We start from the raw sequence: 18,895 nt of genomic DNA on the forward strand, positions 1-18,895 counted from the left end.
AAGAGAGCGAGATATGGAATAAGGATTACACAATTGCACAGGACATATTCCTACCCTAGGTATCGTCACTGAATTGAAGAATTTCTTATCGTGATCCACATCAAGGACTTTTCGTTGCTGCTTCAGCAGATAGGCTTCCCGATCAAATGGTTTCCATCTAACCAAAACACAGTTAAAAATAGTTACTCTCCAGATCCTATTGGAAAAATCATTCACTGTTACCTTAAACTATGGGCAAAATTATGAACTGAAAAGAAATGGGAGAATAAGACAGGAAGCTTCAGCGTGGTAATGCTATTGAATAAGGTTACTAGATGTGTTGATGAAAATGTTTTATTAAAGTGGCTTGAGGAAAGCAAAACTGAGACAAAATACTTCCATTGGGAAATGTATTCATATGCCATACATACTTATTTGTTCGTATCTCCATTATACATTTCTTTTTCTAAAATTTCTCTCCTCCTAAACCCAATGATTCATACTTGGATATGGATCCAAAGGAACAACAGTCCAGAACGTTCCAAAATGGTCACTTTTTATGTGTGATCTAAGGTACTCTGAGAATGCATAGAAATAACAGCACACTTGGCCAATTAAACCTAGTTTTCAACCTTGTCGTATGGTGTTGACTCATACATTAGTTCTAATCCCATTCCTGCCCTCTTTCTGATTTCTTTATGTTCTTCCACTTCAAATCTTATAGTCTCAGTCTTAATAATCACTGGTAGCAAACCATTCACCATGAAAAGACTAATTTAACTTCCAATTTAACCAGCTATGAATAAAAACTTGACGTATTTTTTCCACTTCCGTCACATTGCCCACCTCCATCCATACCTCACAACCAATGAAGCCGAAATCCCCGTCCAAGCCTTTGTTACTTCCTGGCTGAACTATTCCAATGCCCTCCTCATTGGTCTCCACAGCTCCTCCATACACAAAATTCAACTAATTCAAAACTCTGCCGCCTGCATACTCACCCGCACAAAACTCTGTACCCCCATCGCACCACTGGCTCCAAATCACCGAATGGATGCATTTCAAGATCCTCTCACTTGTTTTCAAATCCCTTTGTGCCCTTATCCTCCCTACCTATGCAATCTGCTTGCTGCCCAATCACCCAACCGCTGCCTCTGTTCGGCTGGCTGCGGCCTCCTGTTTAGCCCTCACCTCCTCCGCTCCACCATCGTCGCAAAACACTGGATCTCTTTCCCTCAATCCTTCCACCTTGCCCCCTCCCTTCCCACTTTCAAATCCCACCTAAAAACCTACCTTTTTGATCGTGCTTATGATCACCTCCTACCCCTGGCTCGGGGTTAGATTCTACACTGTCAAGCGCTCTGGGATGCTACCTCATGTGAAGGGCCCTATATAAATGCAAGTTATTGTTGTTGACTTAGTTGATAGGACTCTTGCCTCCAAGTCAGGAAGTTGTGGGTTCAATCTCACTTCAGTTCATCGGGTAACACTCCAATGTAGTGCTGCGAAACATTGGTTTAACAACAACAACAACAACAGCAATTTTCAGTTATATAGTGCCCTTCATGAGGTACAAAATACCCTGCAAAAGTGCCCTACAAAATATGGTCACAGTATATTTCTGTAAAGTTCTCTAAGATGTTTGACGACGCAATTAGGTGCTATATCAAATGCAAGGATTATTGTTATTAAAATTACAACTAATTTCAAACTATATTTAAGATCTCACCTTTCCCAATCCAACTTTAAAGGATAGTCCAACACACTATCACTCTTGTCAAATTTCTTTGACTTGGTTTCCACTGGACCTTCAGCTATGTCACTGGGCAACATGAAATCGGTGGGGGGCATTAAATTCAAAGCACTGTGCTGGCCAAAGTACCCAATGTAATGTCCTTTTGGTGCATACCAAAGCCTAAATAATAATAAAAAAAATCAGTAACCAAGGATTTGTATTAACAGTTTAAAGGGTAAATAATAAGTCAGGCTCACTGAATAATGCTCCAATGCATTTTGCAATAAGAACAGATTTGTACCTGCAATTACTTAATGCAGAAAACTCAAATTTGCAACCAGCCTTTTGCTTTCGGGCCTTTTTTTTGTGTGCCTATTTTGGCGTTTGTCATCTTTCAAGAATACTGCCATTTTTCTTGGATACTCAAAATTGTGAGTACCACAGTTGTCAGTAGCACTCTCGCCTCTTAGCCAGAAACTTATGGGTTCAAGTCCTAAGTGGAGACTTTGAACACCAATGCATTACTGGGGGTTGTCTGTATTGCTGTGAATACCATCCTTCAGATGAGATACTAAACCAAGTTTGCGTTGATCGGTTCAGGTGGACGTTAAAAGATTCCATGGCACTATTTGAAAAAAGAAGGGATGTCCTGATCAATGATCCCCCAAATAAAAATGGTTATTCACTTCATGGCTATTTGCCATTTCAATCTCTGACTGCAAGTCTCCCATTACTGTCCAACTAGGACCACACTACCTATTAGGCCTTGAGTGCAGTATTAGCAGAAGCCAAGTGGGAAGGATCCGTGGCCTCAGGGATAGGTTTGCCCACCAAGCCTCGTCGGGCTAGCTGGCTAGTCCATCAACAACATTGCCTTGGAGTATTGCAAGCGTATTTTAGAGTACTAGACTGGCACAGAAGGCTGACTTGATTTTAATATTCCATTGTCAGACACATTACCTTGGACAGAAAGAGACCCTGTTTACCTTCCTCGTCCCTTTCCTCTCTTCCTAATAGATAGTATCAAAAAGAAAACACACATTTTCACCTAAACTTTCTGAGGCCTTGGAAGAGCTTTTGTTTATGCAGTGGAAAAGCAGTATGAATGCACTATTGACATGAGAAAAAAAACTGATGACAGGTTGTTGGCATTAAATTAATTTAAAAGCACAGGAAAGACAAATACACTCAGCACAAGTATACACTCTCACAATGAGGAATGGGACTCCTTGTTCTTTCCTCTATTCTCAGTCTACTTTTATATTTACCAAGAACAGATCACATGTCTAAATTGACATGGTGCAGTAATTGGAATAAGTAAAGACTAAGCATATAGTGTTGGAAAGAAGTAGTTCCAAATCTAAATACCAGCCTGTTGCAAAAACGGTCAAGAACATTTGCTACTGTCCAATACCTGAGAGAACAGTCCAGAGAAGCAGAAACAACCACAGATTTGCTGTCCACATAGAACATGCTGACTATTTTCAGAGAATGGGCTCTCCAACTGATTACCCGGTTCACAGACTCCTACAAAAAGAAATAGTTTTTAATATTTTAATTTTTAATTTTTAAATAGTTTAATGTGATACTACATTGCCCCAGCTACAGTATTATTGATAATAATAATTCTTACATTTGGTATAGTGCCTTTCACGTCGGCAGGATGTCCCAAACCCCATCACTGGATATACTGTGAAGTGGATTGACTGTGTATTTGCAGCCCAGTTGCACACAGCAATGTTCCACAAACAGCCACAAAATGAATGAGCATTTTTTGGGAGGGAAACTGGAAGGAAACCTATTCTCTTTTTGAGTAGGTCCATAGTGATCTTTAGCATCCACTTGAACAGGCAGATGGGAACTCGGTTTAACATCTCATCTGAAGGATGGCACTTCCAACAATGCAACATACCCCTCAGCATTGCATTGGTGTAAGCTTAGACTACACGTGTTCAGGTCCTGATGTGGGTCTTGAACCCACAACCTTCTGGTTCAGAGGCAGAATTGCTATCAACTGAGTCAGACTGACACCTAGTATTGAAGGTCACAGACAAAGATGCAAAAGGTGTTAAATCATTATTTTATCTTTCAATTTGCAGAATTATGCTACAAATAAGAAAGCTTAGGAGCAGAATACAAACTATATGGCTTGTTGGAATGACTTATTCAATAGCTTCTCACTTTCTTAAACAATACTACTTCCTAAATTGCTAAAGCAAATCTTCTTGGACTGTGAAACTTACCCTATTCAGCAGATATGGATCATCTAGAAATGATTCAATATTCCAGGCTGATATGTATCCTCCTGAATGAGAATATATTGCATCATCTTATGAAGGGTTCATGAGAAAACAGGTTTTGAAATCCAAAGAAATCTTATTACAAACACCGTTCGTACATTGTTCCGCAAATCACTGAACAAAAAATCTTACAGAAGAATGTTTGCATACAGGAGAAAGAAGAGAAGAGAAAGATATAGGAAAGGTGGAGGGGGCAGATTGGGAGGGATGATGGATTAGTTGTTGCTTCAGTGCTGTCAATTCTATTAATTTCTATGTAACATTCTTAGCCAGATATACAACAACAACTTGTATTTATATAGTGCCCTTCACGTGGGGAAACATCCCGGAGCGCTTGACGGTGGCGGAGTCTGACCCTAAGCAAGGGGGAGAGGGAGGGGGGAGGTTCACACAGTTCACGTACAACTGTGAAGAGCAGGTATAAATGGCTCATATTTCAAAATAAATGGCAATGGTACAGGCAGCAAATAACATTAACATATTGAAAAGCATCCAATATAGGTTTTAAGCAGGAGGTGGTTTAAGCAGGAAGGCTCTGTTAACATAGATATGTCATTCCCCTGTCCCCCAACTCACTCTGATATTTCAGTTTCACTATTAAACAAACTATAACATGGACTTGGTACATTTCATCAGGGGTTGTCGCTTGTTTTTCTCATTCCTGAAGCTGTCATTCAAGCCAGAGGTACTCTTGCCCCCAGGCTGCCCTAATGTTGGCTAGCGTGGAAGCATCACGCTTCCCTAATGATCATCTCCCCCTGTCAATCATCGCTCTCCCCTCTCGGGGCTCAGAGCTGAAGCCTATACAAAGAGACACAGCGAGATTTTTCTTGCATTGATATCAGGAAAGTCTGGAATTGTTTCTTCACCCTGCCCAAGTGCAATTTTCGCTTCAAGAATGATTTTTGGACAAGTTGAAAAGATTTCCATTGGTGAAGGAAGGGCACCCTGAATACCCCCAATCATTAAAAGCTACCATCACCAATGTAATGTAGCACACCCCCAGCACTGCCTTGGAGTGAGTTCAAAGTCCCAACGTGAAGCTTGAACCCACAGCCTTCTGAGGTAGAGTGCTACAAAATGATGCATTTACCAAATGACACATGCTAATACGGCACAGGAAGCTCACCTGCTTGTGCATCACTTCAGACATGCACATGGACTTTGCACATGAAGAAGCATCTTTAGTAAAACATTTTACAACTCCACTTACTCTGATTGCCAGCTAAAAGAACATTAGCATTCTCATCCGTGCAGAGAGCAGTGATAGGATGAGAAAACTGAATGGTGGGTAGGACTTTCTCCAGTTGCTTTCCCTGTAAACAAAATAAATGAGGCAAAGATTATTAATAATAATTATCCTTGCATCTTATCATGTCATTGACACGTCTGTAAGTGCTTCACAGAATATACCCTAGAACACATTCAGCCTCTTTGTACCGTGCAATTCTTGTTGGAACTGTTTCCAGTGCTACTGATCATCCCAGAACATCTTCACATCGAATTTGCCAGATACTCTTTTACCTAACTTGTTCCTCTTTACTTTGCCCTATGTACAATTTTTCATTATCATATAGTAGTACAGTAAGCACACATTGGCATTAGTGAGGGAACGGCAAAGCATAACTACATCAATTACTGGAATTGGGCGTCTGAGTTACCAGGGCATGTCAAAGAAAAAATAGCAACGTTTACACCAAAGAAGGGAGTTTCAAGATCACCATTCACCTTTCTCTACACAACACAGGGTGTCACACAAAACAATCTTCAAAACCGCAACAGAATTACAGTATACTTTTTTTGATAGAAAAAAGAATGGAATGTGGTAAAAGGTTACAGATAAACTAAACGCCTATGTGTTTGTTTAAATACTGCCTCAAAATCCAGATCAATAGAAACATTGACTTAAGCTCAGAAGGATCGATGGTCAGAGAGTTTACACTTAATTGCTTAATCTGTGGAAAACTTAGGAAGGTGGTGGGGGCAGGTTGTGTCAGCAAATCAAGAGGAAATCAAACAGTTATTTGGCAAAGAAATCAATTGAAGGATACAAGAGATAGCTTTGTTTGTTTTTTGTTTACTTTGGGATCAGCCAAGTGATCTTTTCAAATCCTGTACATTCCTGAGGCCCACCTACCTGAGTCGTGTGGAGCCAACGTGGGATTCGCCACCTCAGCAATCGCGGCCAACGCTGACTCTCCTGGTCAACATCCAACCAGAGACCGGTCCGACGTCCGCGATCACCCCCTTGACCTGGTGATCACACGGGGCCTCACTGTCTCGGACCTCACCATCATTGACAAAGTGAAATCGGACCATCACGTCATCTCCCTTAACTCCTCAATCCTTCTCCCCACCATCATCCAATCCACCTCTATCTCCTACCGCCCGTGGAAACAAATCGTCCCCTCCTCCCTCTCGGCTGCCTTAGAGTCATCTGAACTCTTTTCCCTCTGGGCTTCCTCCCGCAATGACCTATCTTCCTTGTCACTCTTCTCCACAGCTCCCTCTCCCGTGCTCCCCTCTCTTCCCGAACCGTCTCCTATGCATGAAAGTCACCATGGTACACCAGCCATCTCCGCTCCCTTAAAGCACAGGTGCGTGCTGCTGAGCGCACCTGGCTTAAATCAAATTTAATGATCCATCAGCAGATCTGGCTGGACCAAATCAAATTTTACCGCTCCGCCCTTGCCTCTGCTAAATCGTCGTTCTACTCCAAGACAATCTTGGAAAGCAATGTCAACCCCAGGCTCCTCTTTTCCATCACCAACCAGCTCCTCCGCCTACCCTCTCACGCCTCACCCATCCTAAATTCCAATGCCAACTGCAAGGTGATCCTGGACTTCCTCGAATCCAAAGTTGAGGGGATCTGCTCAGCTGCCTCTGCCCTTCCATCTACTATACCCTTCCCATCTCTCCCTCCCACCTCAGCCCCTACCCATCCCTCCTCCACACCTTTGCACCTGTCTCCCACTCCTCTCTCACCACCTCTAAAACCCATGTAAAACTGACCACCTGTTCCCTCGACCCCATCCCTAGCCCTTTCCTTGCCTCCCAGCTGCACCTCCTTGCCCCTCTAATCACATTAAAAACCTCTCCCGGTCCACTGGTACTGTTTCCATCCCATTAAAAATGGACGTCATCACTCCTATCTTTAAAAAAACCCTCCCTGGATCCATCTATGCTCTCAAACTACTGCCCCATCTTCAACCTCCCTTTCCTTTCCAAGGTCCAGGAACGGAGTCCTGTAGCTCAATGGTTAGAGCACTCGCTTTGCAAGTGAGAGACTTGAGTTCAATTCCAGGCAGGGCGAAACCTTGGGCAAGTTTCCTTACACCACACGCCTAATAATAATCCCTCCAAAAAAAGAAAACAATAATAAATTGGTCATTTTCAATCCATGACTGTTTGTGGGACATTGCTGTGCGCAATTGGCTGCCGTGTTTGCCCATAAATATACAGTCAATTCACTTTACAATATATTCTGTGAAGTGCTTTGGGACGTCTAGAAGATGTGAAAAGCACTATATCAAATACAAGGATTATTATTATTTTTGTTATTATTATTATTATTATGTTGCTTCTCAGCTTCGCTCCTTCCTCTCCCACCAAACCCTTCACGAACCCCTCCAATTGGGTTTCCGTGCCGCCCACATCACAGAAACAGCCCTGGTCAAAGTCAAAGATTCTGTCCATCTGCGACCAGGGCTCCCTCTGCCTCCTCATCCTACTCGACCTCTCTGCTGCTTTCGACACCGTTGATCACTCTATCCTCATCCACTGCTTCTCCTCTCACCTCAACCTTCATGGCTTTGTCCTTGACTGATTCAGATCGTACCTTTCACACCGCCTTCACTTCATCTCCACAAACGGTTTCTCCTCTAGCCCCATCTTGTGCGGTGTTCCTCAGGGCTCTGTCCTTGGTCTCTCCCCTACAATATCTATATGCTCACTCTTGGTGACATCATCTGCAGACATCGGGTCAACTTCCACATGTATGCGGATGACACCCAACTCTACCTCTCTGCCTCCACCCTTGACTCCAGGGCCACTGCTGTCCTGACAGAATGTCTGTGAGACATCAAGTCCTGGATGAGAGCTTTCTTCAGTTGTACATCAATAAGACTGAGGCCCTCCTGATTGGCTCCTGTCAGTGCCTCCACACCTCAGGCGCTGACAGTATCACCATCATCAGATGCACACTCCACCTTGCTAAGCCAGTCCGGAACCTTGGCGTTTTTTCTGACCCTCAACTATCCTTTCTACCCCACATCCATGCCATGACCTTCTGCGTTGCCCAACCTTCGCAACATCGCCCAGCTCCGCCACTGTCTCACACCAACAACAACAACATCTTGCACTTATAATAGTGGTGCCCTCCACGCTGGGCAGTGTCTCAGGCCACCAAAACCCTTATACATGCATTCATTACATCGAGGCTTGACTATGCAAACTCCCTGCTTGTCGGCCTCCCCAAGCCCTCCCTCCATAGACTGCAGATCATCCAGAACTCTGCAGCCTGTGTTCTCTCCCACACCAAGCTCCGTTACCCTATCACCCCCATTCTCGCCCGACTCCACTGGTTTCTCATCACACAGTGGATACAGTTCAACATCCTGGTCCTCACTTCAAAGCCCTCCATGGTGTTGCTCCCACTTACCTCTGTGACCTCCTAACCCCCTATCATCCTACCCACTCCCTCCGCTCCAGTCTGCTTCAATTCCCCCAGCCTCGCCCACCCCACCATTGGCGAGCGGACCTGTTACTTTGATCCAACCCTCTGGAACTCCATCCTGCAGTCACTCAGCCTCTCCCCCTCCCTTGCCTCCTTCAAAACCCATCTCAAGACCCTCCTCTTCAACTGTGCTTTCGATCACCCTGCTTCCCCCCCGCCCTCCACCTTCCCCAATACCGCCCCTCAGCTCGGTTCCGAAACTCTGACTGTCCAACGCCTTGGGATATCCTCCCGAACGTGAAAGGCGCTATACAAATGTAATTTTGTCGTTGCTGTTCCTAGACACCTTTTTTGTGTTTTGATTACCTGTAATTCTCAGTCTTTGCTTATCTTTCCTGATTGCTCTTGTTTTCCAATCTGGCTTTGGTTTACAGACAAAGCTCCCAGCAAGATCAATAACTTACATTACATTGCAGACTGAGCTCCCAGTGATACTCCACTCAGGTCCAGCTGAACTATCCTCTCACCATTCACTTTTCAACACAACACAGGACTTCACATAGATAAACAAAATAAGCGAATGTGAGGATTGTATGTGTTCTTGCCTTAGTGGTTCAGTCTCGTAATCTACCCCTATCTGCACCTCTATCTGTTCTGCATGTTCTATGGAATGCATTTATTGGATAGTGGTTTCCAAAATTGGATTGGTGTTAATAGATGGGTACTGCTACAAACATTTGGTGGTCAGTTGCTCTCCACTGTTCTAAAAGCTATAATCCAGAGAGAATGACTCAGAGGCGTGAGTTCAATCAATTGAACCAGGCTGACTATTTCTACAGTTCTATAGCAAACTTCACAAACTTTATTCTACAAAACAAATCAGGTGAGGATGACCTAGGGCTCGGCTGTAATACTCCCCAATTCAATGGATAACATTTGTTGACGTTTACTCGTTAAGCTCCCACCTGCATAATAGCCATTTGGTGAAGTCCTGGAGGGTAACCGATTGCTGTGTAGTTGAACACTTCCAAAAGGAAAGAACTTCACAAGCAAAGGGAAAAGGGAAGTGATGATAAAAATCTGACAATTTATTCTGATCTGTGCACAAAGCTTAGTTTATCTTTTGACTTCCTATTACGTTGAACATCACAAGATTTGTTACATTTAACAAGTAGACCAGAATAACTGTCTCCCCATCCCCCTCCTCTTAGTTACTGGTTTAGTCAGTTTAGTTGTAGGGAAAAAAAGGACATTGTAAATGAGATATGGCAGTAATGCCAATCAAATCTGGTCCTAACACACAATTTAGAATTTTTTTTATCAGAAGGAATCTGAAAATACGCTCGTTCTTTCTACACTGTAGATGGTGCTGTTGCGAAACAAACCATTGTGTACTGCACAATCCTGCAACACTGGTGGCTGGAAAAGATTAGACTGCACTGGTGGTGAAAAGCGGAAAAGAAAAGCTTGAATTGTCCAATATAAGCCCTCCAAATAGTAAATGCAAACAGTTCCCAACATCACCTTGCATTTCAATACAAAATCTTTCCAGTTTGAATGCTGTACTGCTAAGAGCATAACAGGACAAAGTGGAGTCAGCTGAATATCATTTTCTATGTGGTGTGTATTTGTAACCATTTATACTACTAGGAATACTTCTGAGAGTAGAGCAATGATGATCAAGAAGCCTGATTTATTGCCATCCAATGTTGGGCATTATTTGCCTGTCCGCTACCAGACATGTTACTTATTGTATCACAGTACATTTTGTGGTACAGAGTCAATGCTGCAGGGGATCTGCTGCATTGTTGGGAGATGTCATCCTTAGGATGACACATTAAACCACCTGCCAGTTTGAAAAGAGAAGGTAATTTCTCCTGATATCCTGGTGTCTTGGTCAACAATTCTCCAGATAAAATTGGTCATTCAATTCATGGCTGTTTGTGTTTCATTGCTGTGTACAAATTGGTTGTCTCATTTGCTTTCAAAATACATAGTCACTGCATTTTAGAGTTAATCCTGTGAAGCACTTTGAGACATTGCAATGACTTGATAAGGCACAATATTAAATGCAAGGATTATTACTGCAGATCTGATATGTTTGTATAGGAAACCATGACATCAATGATTGATGACACAGTATGCCTTCCACTAGCCAAAGCCTTTGTTATAAACAAAGCACTCTGAGTTGTAGCCTCAGTATTATAGTTGATGCCTCACAGTGCCACCATGGTAACAGTACAGCTGTTTAGAAGTTATCAGATGTATAATGGAACAGTCTAAGCCTTTCCCACTCAATAGCAAAGTGAATACAGCCATCTATTACACTCCAATAAATTGTGGTCTTTTCACGCCTACGAAAGCTTATTCAATGTATATAAACATGAAGTGCAATATATAACTGATATGCCGTGAAACTTCCAAATTTACAAATTCCAGTTGTATTAACAAATGGGCCAGTTTGGCAAAAAAAAAATTGTGGCACATTTATCTAATTTAATTTGTCAAAATACAAATTTATCTTCAGTGAGCATTTATTCATGTTGTTCCAAGAAGCAGTTTGTTTCACTTCAATCTCATGTGTAAAAAAACCTAAGGAATTAATGGAAATTTCTTACATGCCCTGCTAATTTCCTTTTAGGTACTGGAAAACTGTTAATCGAGAAAAGCGATTCAGTAAAAAGAATAAATTGAAAATCTCATTATTTAACTGCCTGACATGCTGCTATCTGGCATCATTAGTGCAATATGAATAGCTTTTGTGATTTACGTCACAATCAATTAAATATTTATTCAACAACTCATTTCTTTATCTCCAGCTGCTATGAGAAGCAAGAAATTCATCATCATTTTCCAGAGACAAGCTCAATATATTCCTACTCCTTAGCCAGTTAAATCAGTCATGTTTCACATAAGTGACTAATCCCTTACTGACTGCACAGCTTTATAAAGAAGAATCCCTGTGTGGTCTGAGGTTATCACAGAAAATGTGTTCTGTCAAACAGAAACATTTTTAATGCTCCAACCCATCGATGAGAATCTGAGAGACTGAAATAAATCATCTACAAACTCAACACAACCTTTAACATGTAGGAAACATAAGAAAACAGGAACTGGAGAAGATCATTCAGCCCAATGAGCCTATTCCACTAGTTATGAGATGTTGGCAGATCTTTTAATCCCAGTGCTCTGCTCTTTTCACCCATACCCCTTCATATCCCAATCTCCCAACTATCTATCTCTCATTCTATCCCCTCTGCTCAGCAGACTCCGGCCTGCTCCATGTCCGCTGCCCGATCTGCCGATGGTGGGGCCGTTAGCCTCTCTGCACCAACCTTTTGGAACCCCATCCCACATTCCTTTCGCCTTGCACCCTCCCTTGCCTCCTTCATGGTACGTCTCAAGACCCTCCTCTTCGACTGCGCCTTTGGCCACACACCTATCCCTACCCTCCCTGCCCTCGCCACCTCCTGATCCCAACCCCCTGCTCGGGTCCAAATTCCTGACTGTCCAGCGCTTTGGAACATCCTCCGACGTGAAAGGCGCTATACAAATGTAATTTGTTGCTAAATATTCTGATTGATTCTGCCTTGGCAGCTTTCTGGGGCAGAACATTCCACATATTCACAACCATCTGTAACCTTACCAACAAAAGCAAAAATTATGATAAGACCATAAAGACTTTAAGATGTAGGAGCAGGAGTAGGCCATTCGGCCCCTCGAGCCTGCCCCGCCATTTAATAAGATCATGGCTGATCTTCTAACCTAATTCCATTTACCCGCCCTATCCCCACATCCCTTAATCCCTCTATCCTTTAGAAATCTATCAACCTCAGTCTTGAATATGTTCAATGATTGAGCATCCACAGCCTTCTGGGATAGAGAATTCCACAAATTCACTACCCTCTGAGTGAAGAAATGTTTCCTCAACTCATGATCTGACGGTTATTGTGAAGCAAATAGTTTATAAGGAATTATAATTTTAGTTTGCTATTGTCTGATCAATGTTGTGAGCATTACTGAAGAGTTTAGGTTTAAAATGAAAGATTTGAAGATGACGCATTTTAAAAAAAGATGAGTTTTTTTTACCTCCATATTCCAAAATTGAATGGAACCATCTTGATGTGCAGATACCAGGATGGGTGTAACTTCAAGTTTAGGCAGTTGTTCTGACAAATTCTCTTTAAGCTTATTTTCCAGTGATTTCTGTCGTGACACGTGTGCAGTTACATGATTTTTAATCACTGGGAAACAGAAACAAAAGGTCCATCTGAATTTCAGTGCCAATAGATTTAGTTGGATTGATCCCACAAATATCTGCTGCAGTTTTGCAGTATTCTGATATTGATTTAAAGTGGATGCTAAACTACCAAAGGAAACATCCCTTGTATCATATAACCCAATTGATTTCAAAATCCTCGTACAGAACCGTATAAAGATATTAAACTGTATAAAACAGGTAATAATATGCAAAAAGCCAACATAGAAAGCAAAATAACACACACAGAATTAGCTTAGACACATGGAACTAACAATTGATATTGAACGAATTGAATTCAGACTGATATTTTCATCTTTAGTTTCAGCTTGGTTCACACACGACAGTGCTGACATGCAATGGTACAGTACTTTGAACTCATTTGGTGTAGACTGACACGCCACTGTAGTGTTGGGGGTGCACTGCCTCGTTGGAGGTGCCATCCTTTGGATAAAACATTCAGCTCCTGTTTGCATGTTCAGGTGGACATTAAAGATCATATGGCACTATTCGAAAAAAGAAGCAAGTTTCTCTTGGTGTCAGGGTCAATAATCCCCCAAATGAAATATGACATTTTATGGCTATTCATGGCTGTTTGTCGGACACAAGTGTATGAACATTGGCTGCCACATTTGCCTACAAATTACACTATGCTATACAGTAAATCCTGTCTTCACATCCTCCCAATGTGAGACATTATATCAAATGCAAGGATTATTAATATTTTACTAACCTGATTCTTTCATACTTAGCTTAGAAGCTGTGACCTTTTCAACAAAAAAGTAAAGAAAATTAAATGGAATTATTGATAATTCTAACACTAGAATAATCTAAATCTTTGACAATCTTAAAATAAGAGTTAAACCAATTTCAATTAATTGACAAATATTTAATTTTACTCTTTATTCACTTATCAGAATTATTTTTTACATTTGTTTCTAAAGTATTCTCAGCCACACACTCCTATAATTTGAATAACCATGAATTGGAAATGGTGCATTTTGCAGATATGAAAAACATAACTTGTAGTTAATTTACTAGACACAGTGGAGGAGATATGATTTGTGTTAAAGCTTGATACAATATTATGGTATTATTATTTAATAGTCGGGTGGAAAGTAAATAGCATCACAGGGCAACTCCAATAGCAACACTTCTGTGAAACTGATTAAACTGATTCCAACAACAAAGGACAACAAAATTACATTTGTATAGTGCCTTTCACGTCGGGAGGATGTCCCAAGGCGCTGAAACTGAGAAATATACCATCCATTTTATATGACCATGACATAAAAAATATTATACTGTAATGGTCTTGAGGAACAACCAAGAGAGAAAGAAATAAGAGACTTGTATTTTACAATTGTATGTGTAAAGTCCTTATTGTTAGTATGGAAACTTATGACAAAGGTCATTTAACTTAAGCCAACAGCGAAAACATTATAAGTTTGCAAAATATCATGTAATAATTACTTTTGTGATATCTGCTACTGAAATAATAGTAGTGGTGGTTGGGAGATGTTCTTGAATATCTAATGACTTTGGTCCCCATTTTCCCATTTCAGCTACTGTTATTTGGGCAGAGGAAATCACAAAAATACATTTCAAACAATGTTTTCCTCATGCGTAAGTGTCTGATTTACAGTTAAGTCCAGTATTGTCATCTAGAGCCACAGAGCCATCATAAATTTACAGCACAGATATCAGGATGACTACCATGATTTACATAAATGGAGAAAAGCTGTGTAATACTGACCCCCTAAGGGATACTATTATTTACGTTTCTCCATTGTGAATAACAGCTCTGGGATTTCCCCCTCAGTTTTCTACCCTTTAAGCAACTTTCTATCCATGTTACTACCTTTCCATTAATGCCATGCACCTAATTATTTTTAACAAGCCTGTCATGGTATTCAACTCTTTCCAAGACTTCCCGGGACTTAAATAGGATCAGGGTTTTCCGATTGACCATGAGATGGCACCCATAGCTTTGAACTCTTACACAAATATATAAGAAGTTGAGTACGGTACAAAAACTGCAAAGCTTTATTAGTCACTCAGACATCTAAAACCTTTCGACAAATAAGCAAGTTATCAGCACTTACAGTTCATTAGAGCTCAGGCTAACACACTGTTGGCTTCCCTTCAGAAGCTGGCAACAGGTGTGTCTTGCCCTATAGGATTTCGTCCTTATATACACCAACTTTGTCTTGATGCCAAGTCTTGGTCTGTGCCTGGCAGTTTCCATTTTTTGGTGAGTGAGGTTAGGTCTGCTCATAACCCATTAACCGAATTAGACCGAAATATTCCACTTTGGGAATGGGTGTTGTCCCCGCAGACAAGCCGCTCTTCTAGGCTCCAAATTGTTAAAAGACAATGTGGATCTGAACTATGTCTTCACGATCACCCAACCAGATCACCTCTCTGACGGCAAGTTTCCTGTTCTCTTGTTTGATCACTCAAAGCTTGGTGCCGACTCAACAGACTATCTAGCTTAGAATATTTAACAGGAGGAATGCGTGATGTCTCATTTCTCTACAACACCCTCAAGCAAGATGTTTGTCATCTCTTTCCTGTTTGTCGCCTTGAGCTGGACACATCAATGAGGAGGCCATAAAGTCCAGATGCTGAGCAGAAGGTGCAACAATTAAACGATGTGTGAAAAAAAACAGCTTTGGGTCATAAACTTGGGACTGGAGGCCTCCTTATCTTGTGTCACTGTTTTTATTGGTGCAAACTGCTGTGCTTATCTTGACCTCAGCTACAAGTCTCCTTTGTGGCACATTATTAAAGTTTTCTGAAAATCCATAGATACCACATCCACACCATTATCTTCATCTATTTTTCGGTTATTTCGTCAAACTATTAGATTTATCAGGCAAGACTTGCCTTTAACAAATCAATACTGACTGTCTTTAATCAACCCACGTCTTTCCAAGTGGTTATTAATATTATCTTGTATTATATCCTCTTTCTAAATGTTTGCCCACATTTTCTGGTTTTGCACTAATTTTATTTATCAAGTCTCCTGTGTGTCACCTTATCAGAAGCTTTCTGAAAAACTTTATATCCAAATCCACAGTGTTTCCCTTATCTATTGTATACGTTATTTGTGGACAAAATCTGGGTAAAAATAATAATTCTTTCAGCAACAACAACAACAAATGCACTTATATAGCACCCTCCAAACCAGGCGGCATCTCAGAGCGCTTAACAATGGTGGAGCCTAAGGCCGAGCCAGGGGAAGGGGTGACCGTAGGTGCAGTCAAAAAGCAAGGTCTTCAGGCGCGACCTGAAGATGGGGAAGGAGGTGGCGAGGTGTAGTGTAGTGGCTAAAGGCACAGCCGCTGATGGTGGAGCGGAGGATTCGGGGGACACGGAGGAGGCCAAACCCAGTAGAGCGGAGGCAGCGGGTACTGCTGTGAGGAAAGAGGAGGTTAGAGAGATAAGGGGTTGCCAAGGAATGGATTGATGTAAACACTAAAGTGAGAATCTTGAAGTCGATCTGCTCTGTGACAGGTGCAAGGACTGGAGTAATCGGAGTACGAAGGTTGGTGCGGGTGAGAATGCGGGCGGCAGAGTTTTGAATGAGCTGGATTTTGTGAATAGTGGAGATCGACGACTGGCAAAGAGGGCTTTAGAGTAGTCTAGCCGAGAGGTGACAACGGCATGGACAAGGGTTTAGACAGCTTTTGGGGGAGACGGGCAAAGTGGCGGAGGTGGAAGAAAGCGATGCTGGTCAGGGACCGGATGTGTGAAGGAAGAATAATTGGGGATTGAACCTGACGCCTAACTTGTGCACAGGTTCAGCGAGTTTTAAGGACAGATCGGGGAGGTTCAGAAGGTCGGAACCATGGGACAGAAGACATCGGTGGGAGCCAAAGAGTATGGCTTCCGTCTTGTTGACATTTAGCTGCAGGAAATTTACACTCATCCAGTTCCTGTTGTCCAATAGACAAGCTGACAGAACATCAGCGCAGCTGGAAGTGGAAAAGTAGAATTGAGTGTCATCCACAAACATGTGGAAGTTAACCCGTATCTGAGGATGACATCACCGAGAGGGAGCATATAGATGAGGAAGAGAAGGGGGAGCCAAAGATGGATCCTTGGGGTATGCCACAGATGGACAATTCTCCCAAAAATGACAGAGTGCATTTGGGACATACTACGCAGTGAGAATGTCAATAAGCATGATTACACAAATACGACATCAAGTTTTAAAAATAATTTTTTGACAGCTACCCATGAGTTTTAATTTGAGTCAGATTGGATACTATGTGTTTCTATTGCATTAATTATTAAACTAATCCATGTTATCATTCTTGAAAATCTATCGCTCAACTACAACAACTAGCTTGGAGAATCCAATACTATCAAATGAGGGAAGCCTTTGTATTCAGTCATTGACATTTGTAAACAACAACAAATTACACTTGTATAGCGCCCTTCACGTTGGAAAGATATCCCAGGGCTCTGAAAGGAGTAAATTTCCATTTGTACAAGAACTTAATCACTTACATGTAAAGTATACTAGTGAAATATAAGCATAGAAAATATAATTAGATTTTGCTGCCTAAGGCAAGGACAAAAATTGAAATATTTGGGGAGCAGAAGTACACTAGAGACATAGAATCTCATAATTTTTTTTTGGTCAGACGGGTGTCTGACGCATGAGGAAACCCACCACCTTGTATAAGAATATCCAAAGCAAGCTGAGAATTCCATGCACGTCAGCTGCACATGGGGAGTATTAGATGGAGGCTGGCAAGAGCCAAGGGAACCCTAGAGTCTGTGTTGGCGTACTACTGGAGCTTAACCAGCTAAAATCACATAACTAGCCAAGATTTCCTGCTATTTGTCCAGCTGAGAACACACTCGCCATTAGGGTTTGATTTGCAGTGTTTACAGGAGATGAGTGGAAGGAGTCTCGGCCCCCAGTTCACAACTGCCAGGCTGCTGAGCTCTTGATAAATGGTCCCAGTGCTGCAGGTTGAGATTGCAGAGGAAGAAGATTTTCAAAGATTCAAACCAGCCTTAGAGAATAGCATGGACGAGTGGAATAATTAATAATTGAATGGCAAGAGACTAAAATGCTAGTTTATTTCTAAATCCAAAGCCTAACTTCAAAACAAGATCTGCATTTTCCAATAAATGATCAAATACTGCTTGGAGTGGTTTTACAGAAAAAAATACACATTGCTGCTGGAACATACAAACAAATTGGCTTTCAGTCCTGGATTGCACGCGTAATAGAGAAAGTACAAATTATTTTTTGCATAGTTCTTTAAATATGAAGGATTAAAATGTAATCCTACCTTTGCCTTTAGGCTGATTCTTGATTTGCTGTGTTTAATTAATATTAGTGGAGGCTGCAATGAATGTTGACTTGATTTCCTGTAGGAAATTTTCAGTGTATGAAATGGGATCAATGCAAAGGATATCAAAGTTTTTACACTTGGCTGTCAATCGCTTCATAATTAGGGGGAATTTGAAATTATGTCCGCTCGCCTACCTTCTTAGAACTTACAAAACAATTTGCATTTATATAGCGTCTTTTAAACCATACCAGAAAGAAACAATTCCAAAAAGTGGAGCGTTTAATCTGGTGAATTATAGAAACATTAAGAATTCCAAGAAGAAACAGCCAGCGCAGCCCAGCAGGACTGCATTACTGAACACCAGAATCCAAACTTTGGCAGAACTGCCAAATCCAAAAATGTGGTACAATCATTAAAACATATGGGGCTTTGAGGGGTGGCAAGGGAACGGTGAGGGAATTGTTGAAATCCGGATACATTGTTGCCTCACTCGGGGTTTTAAGGCACAATTGATTTACGGAGCAGTTACTTTGAAAAACTGTTGCTCCATGGCCATGTTGGTCACTGGTAAAACGTTGATGCTGCAGAAAGCACAGTATCTATTTTTTTGGTCAGGTAGGTATTGTGAAA

At 41.5% G+C, this 18,895-nt stretch overlaps 1 protein-coding gene across 1 annotated transcript in view; it reads right to left on the bottom strand.

The window, feature by feature from the left end:
• Positions 1-18,895, bottom strand: part of LOC103178966 (WD repeat-containing protein 64) — an 85,201-nt gene that overhangs the window by 6,187 nt on the left and 60,119 nt on the right. Inside the window, exons 18-23 of the mRNA XM_007893985.2 lie at positions 18,263-18,341; positions 5,228-5,330; positions 3,958-4,019; positions 3,129-3,241; positions 1,709-1,894; positions 55-157 (exon numbers count right to left, since the gene is read on the bottom strand). Of these exons, the coding sequence (XP_007892176.2) occupies positions 55-157; positions 1,709-1,894; positions 3,129-3,241; positions 3,958-4,019; positions 5,228-5,330; positions 18,263-18,341 (646 nt within the window). The remainder of the gene's footprint in view (positions 1-54; positions 158-1,708; positions 1,895-3,128; positions 3,242-3,957; positions 4,020-5,227; positions 5,331-18,262; positions 18,342-18,895) is intronic.

Source organism: Callorhinchus milii, unplaced genomic scaffold (assembly GCF_018977255.1).
Source record: "Callorhinchus milii isolate IMCB2004 unplaced genomic scaffold, IMCB_Cmil_1.0 Scaffold3, whole genome shotgun sequence".
Classification (NCBI taxonomy): Eukaryota; Metazoa; Chordata; class Chondrichthyes; order Chimaeriformes; family Callorhinchidae; genus Callorhinchus; species Callorhinchus milii.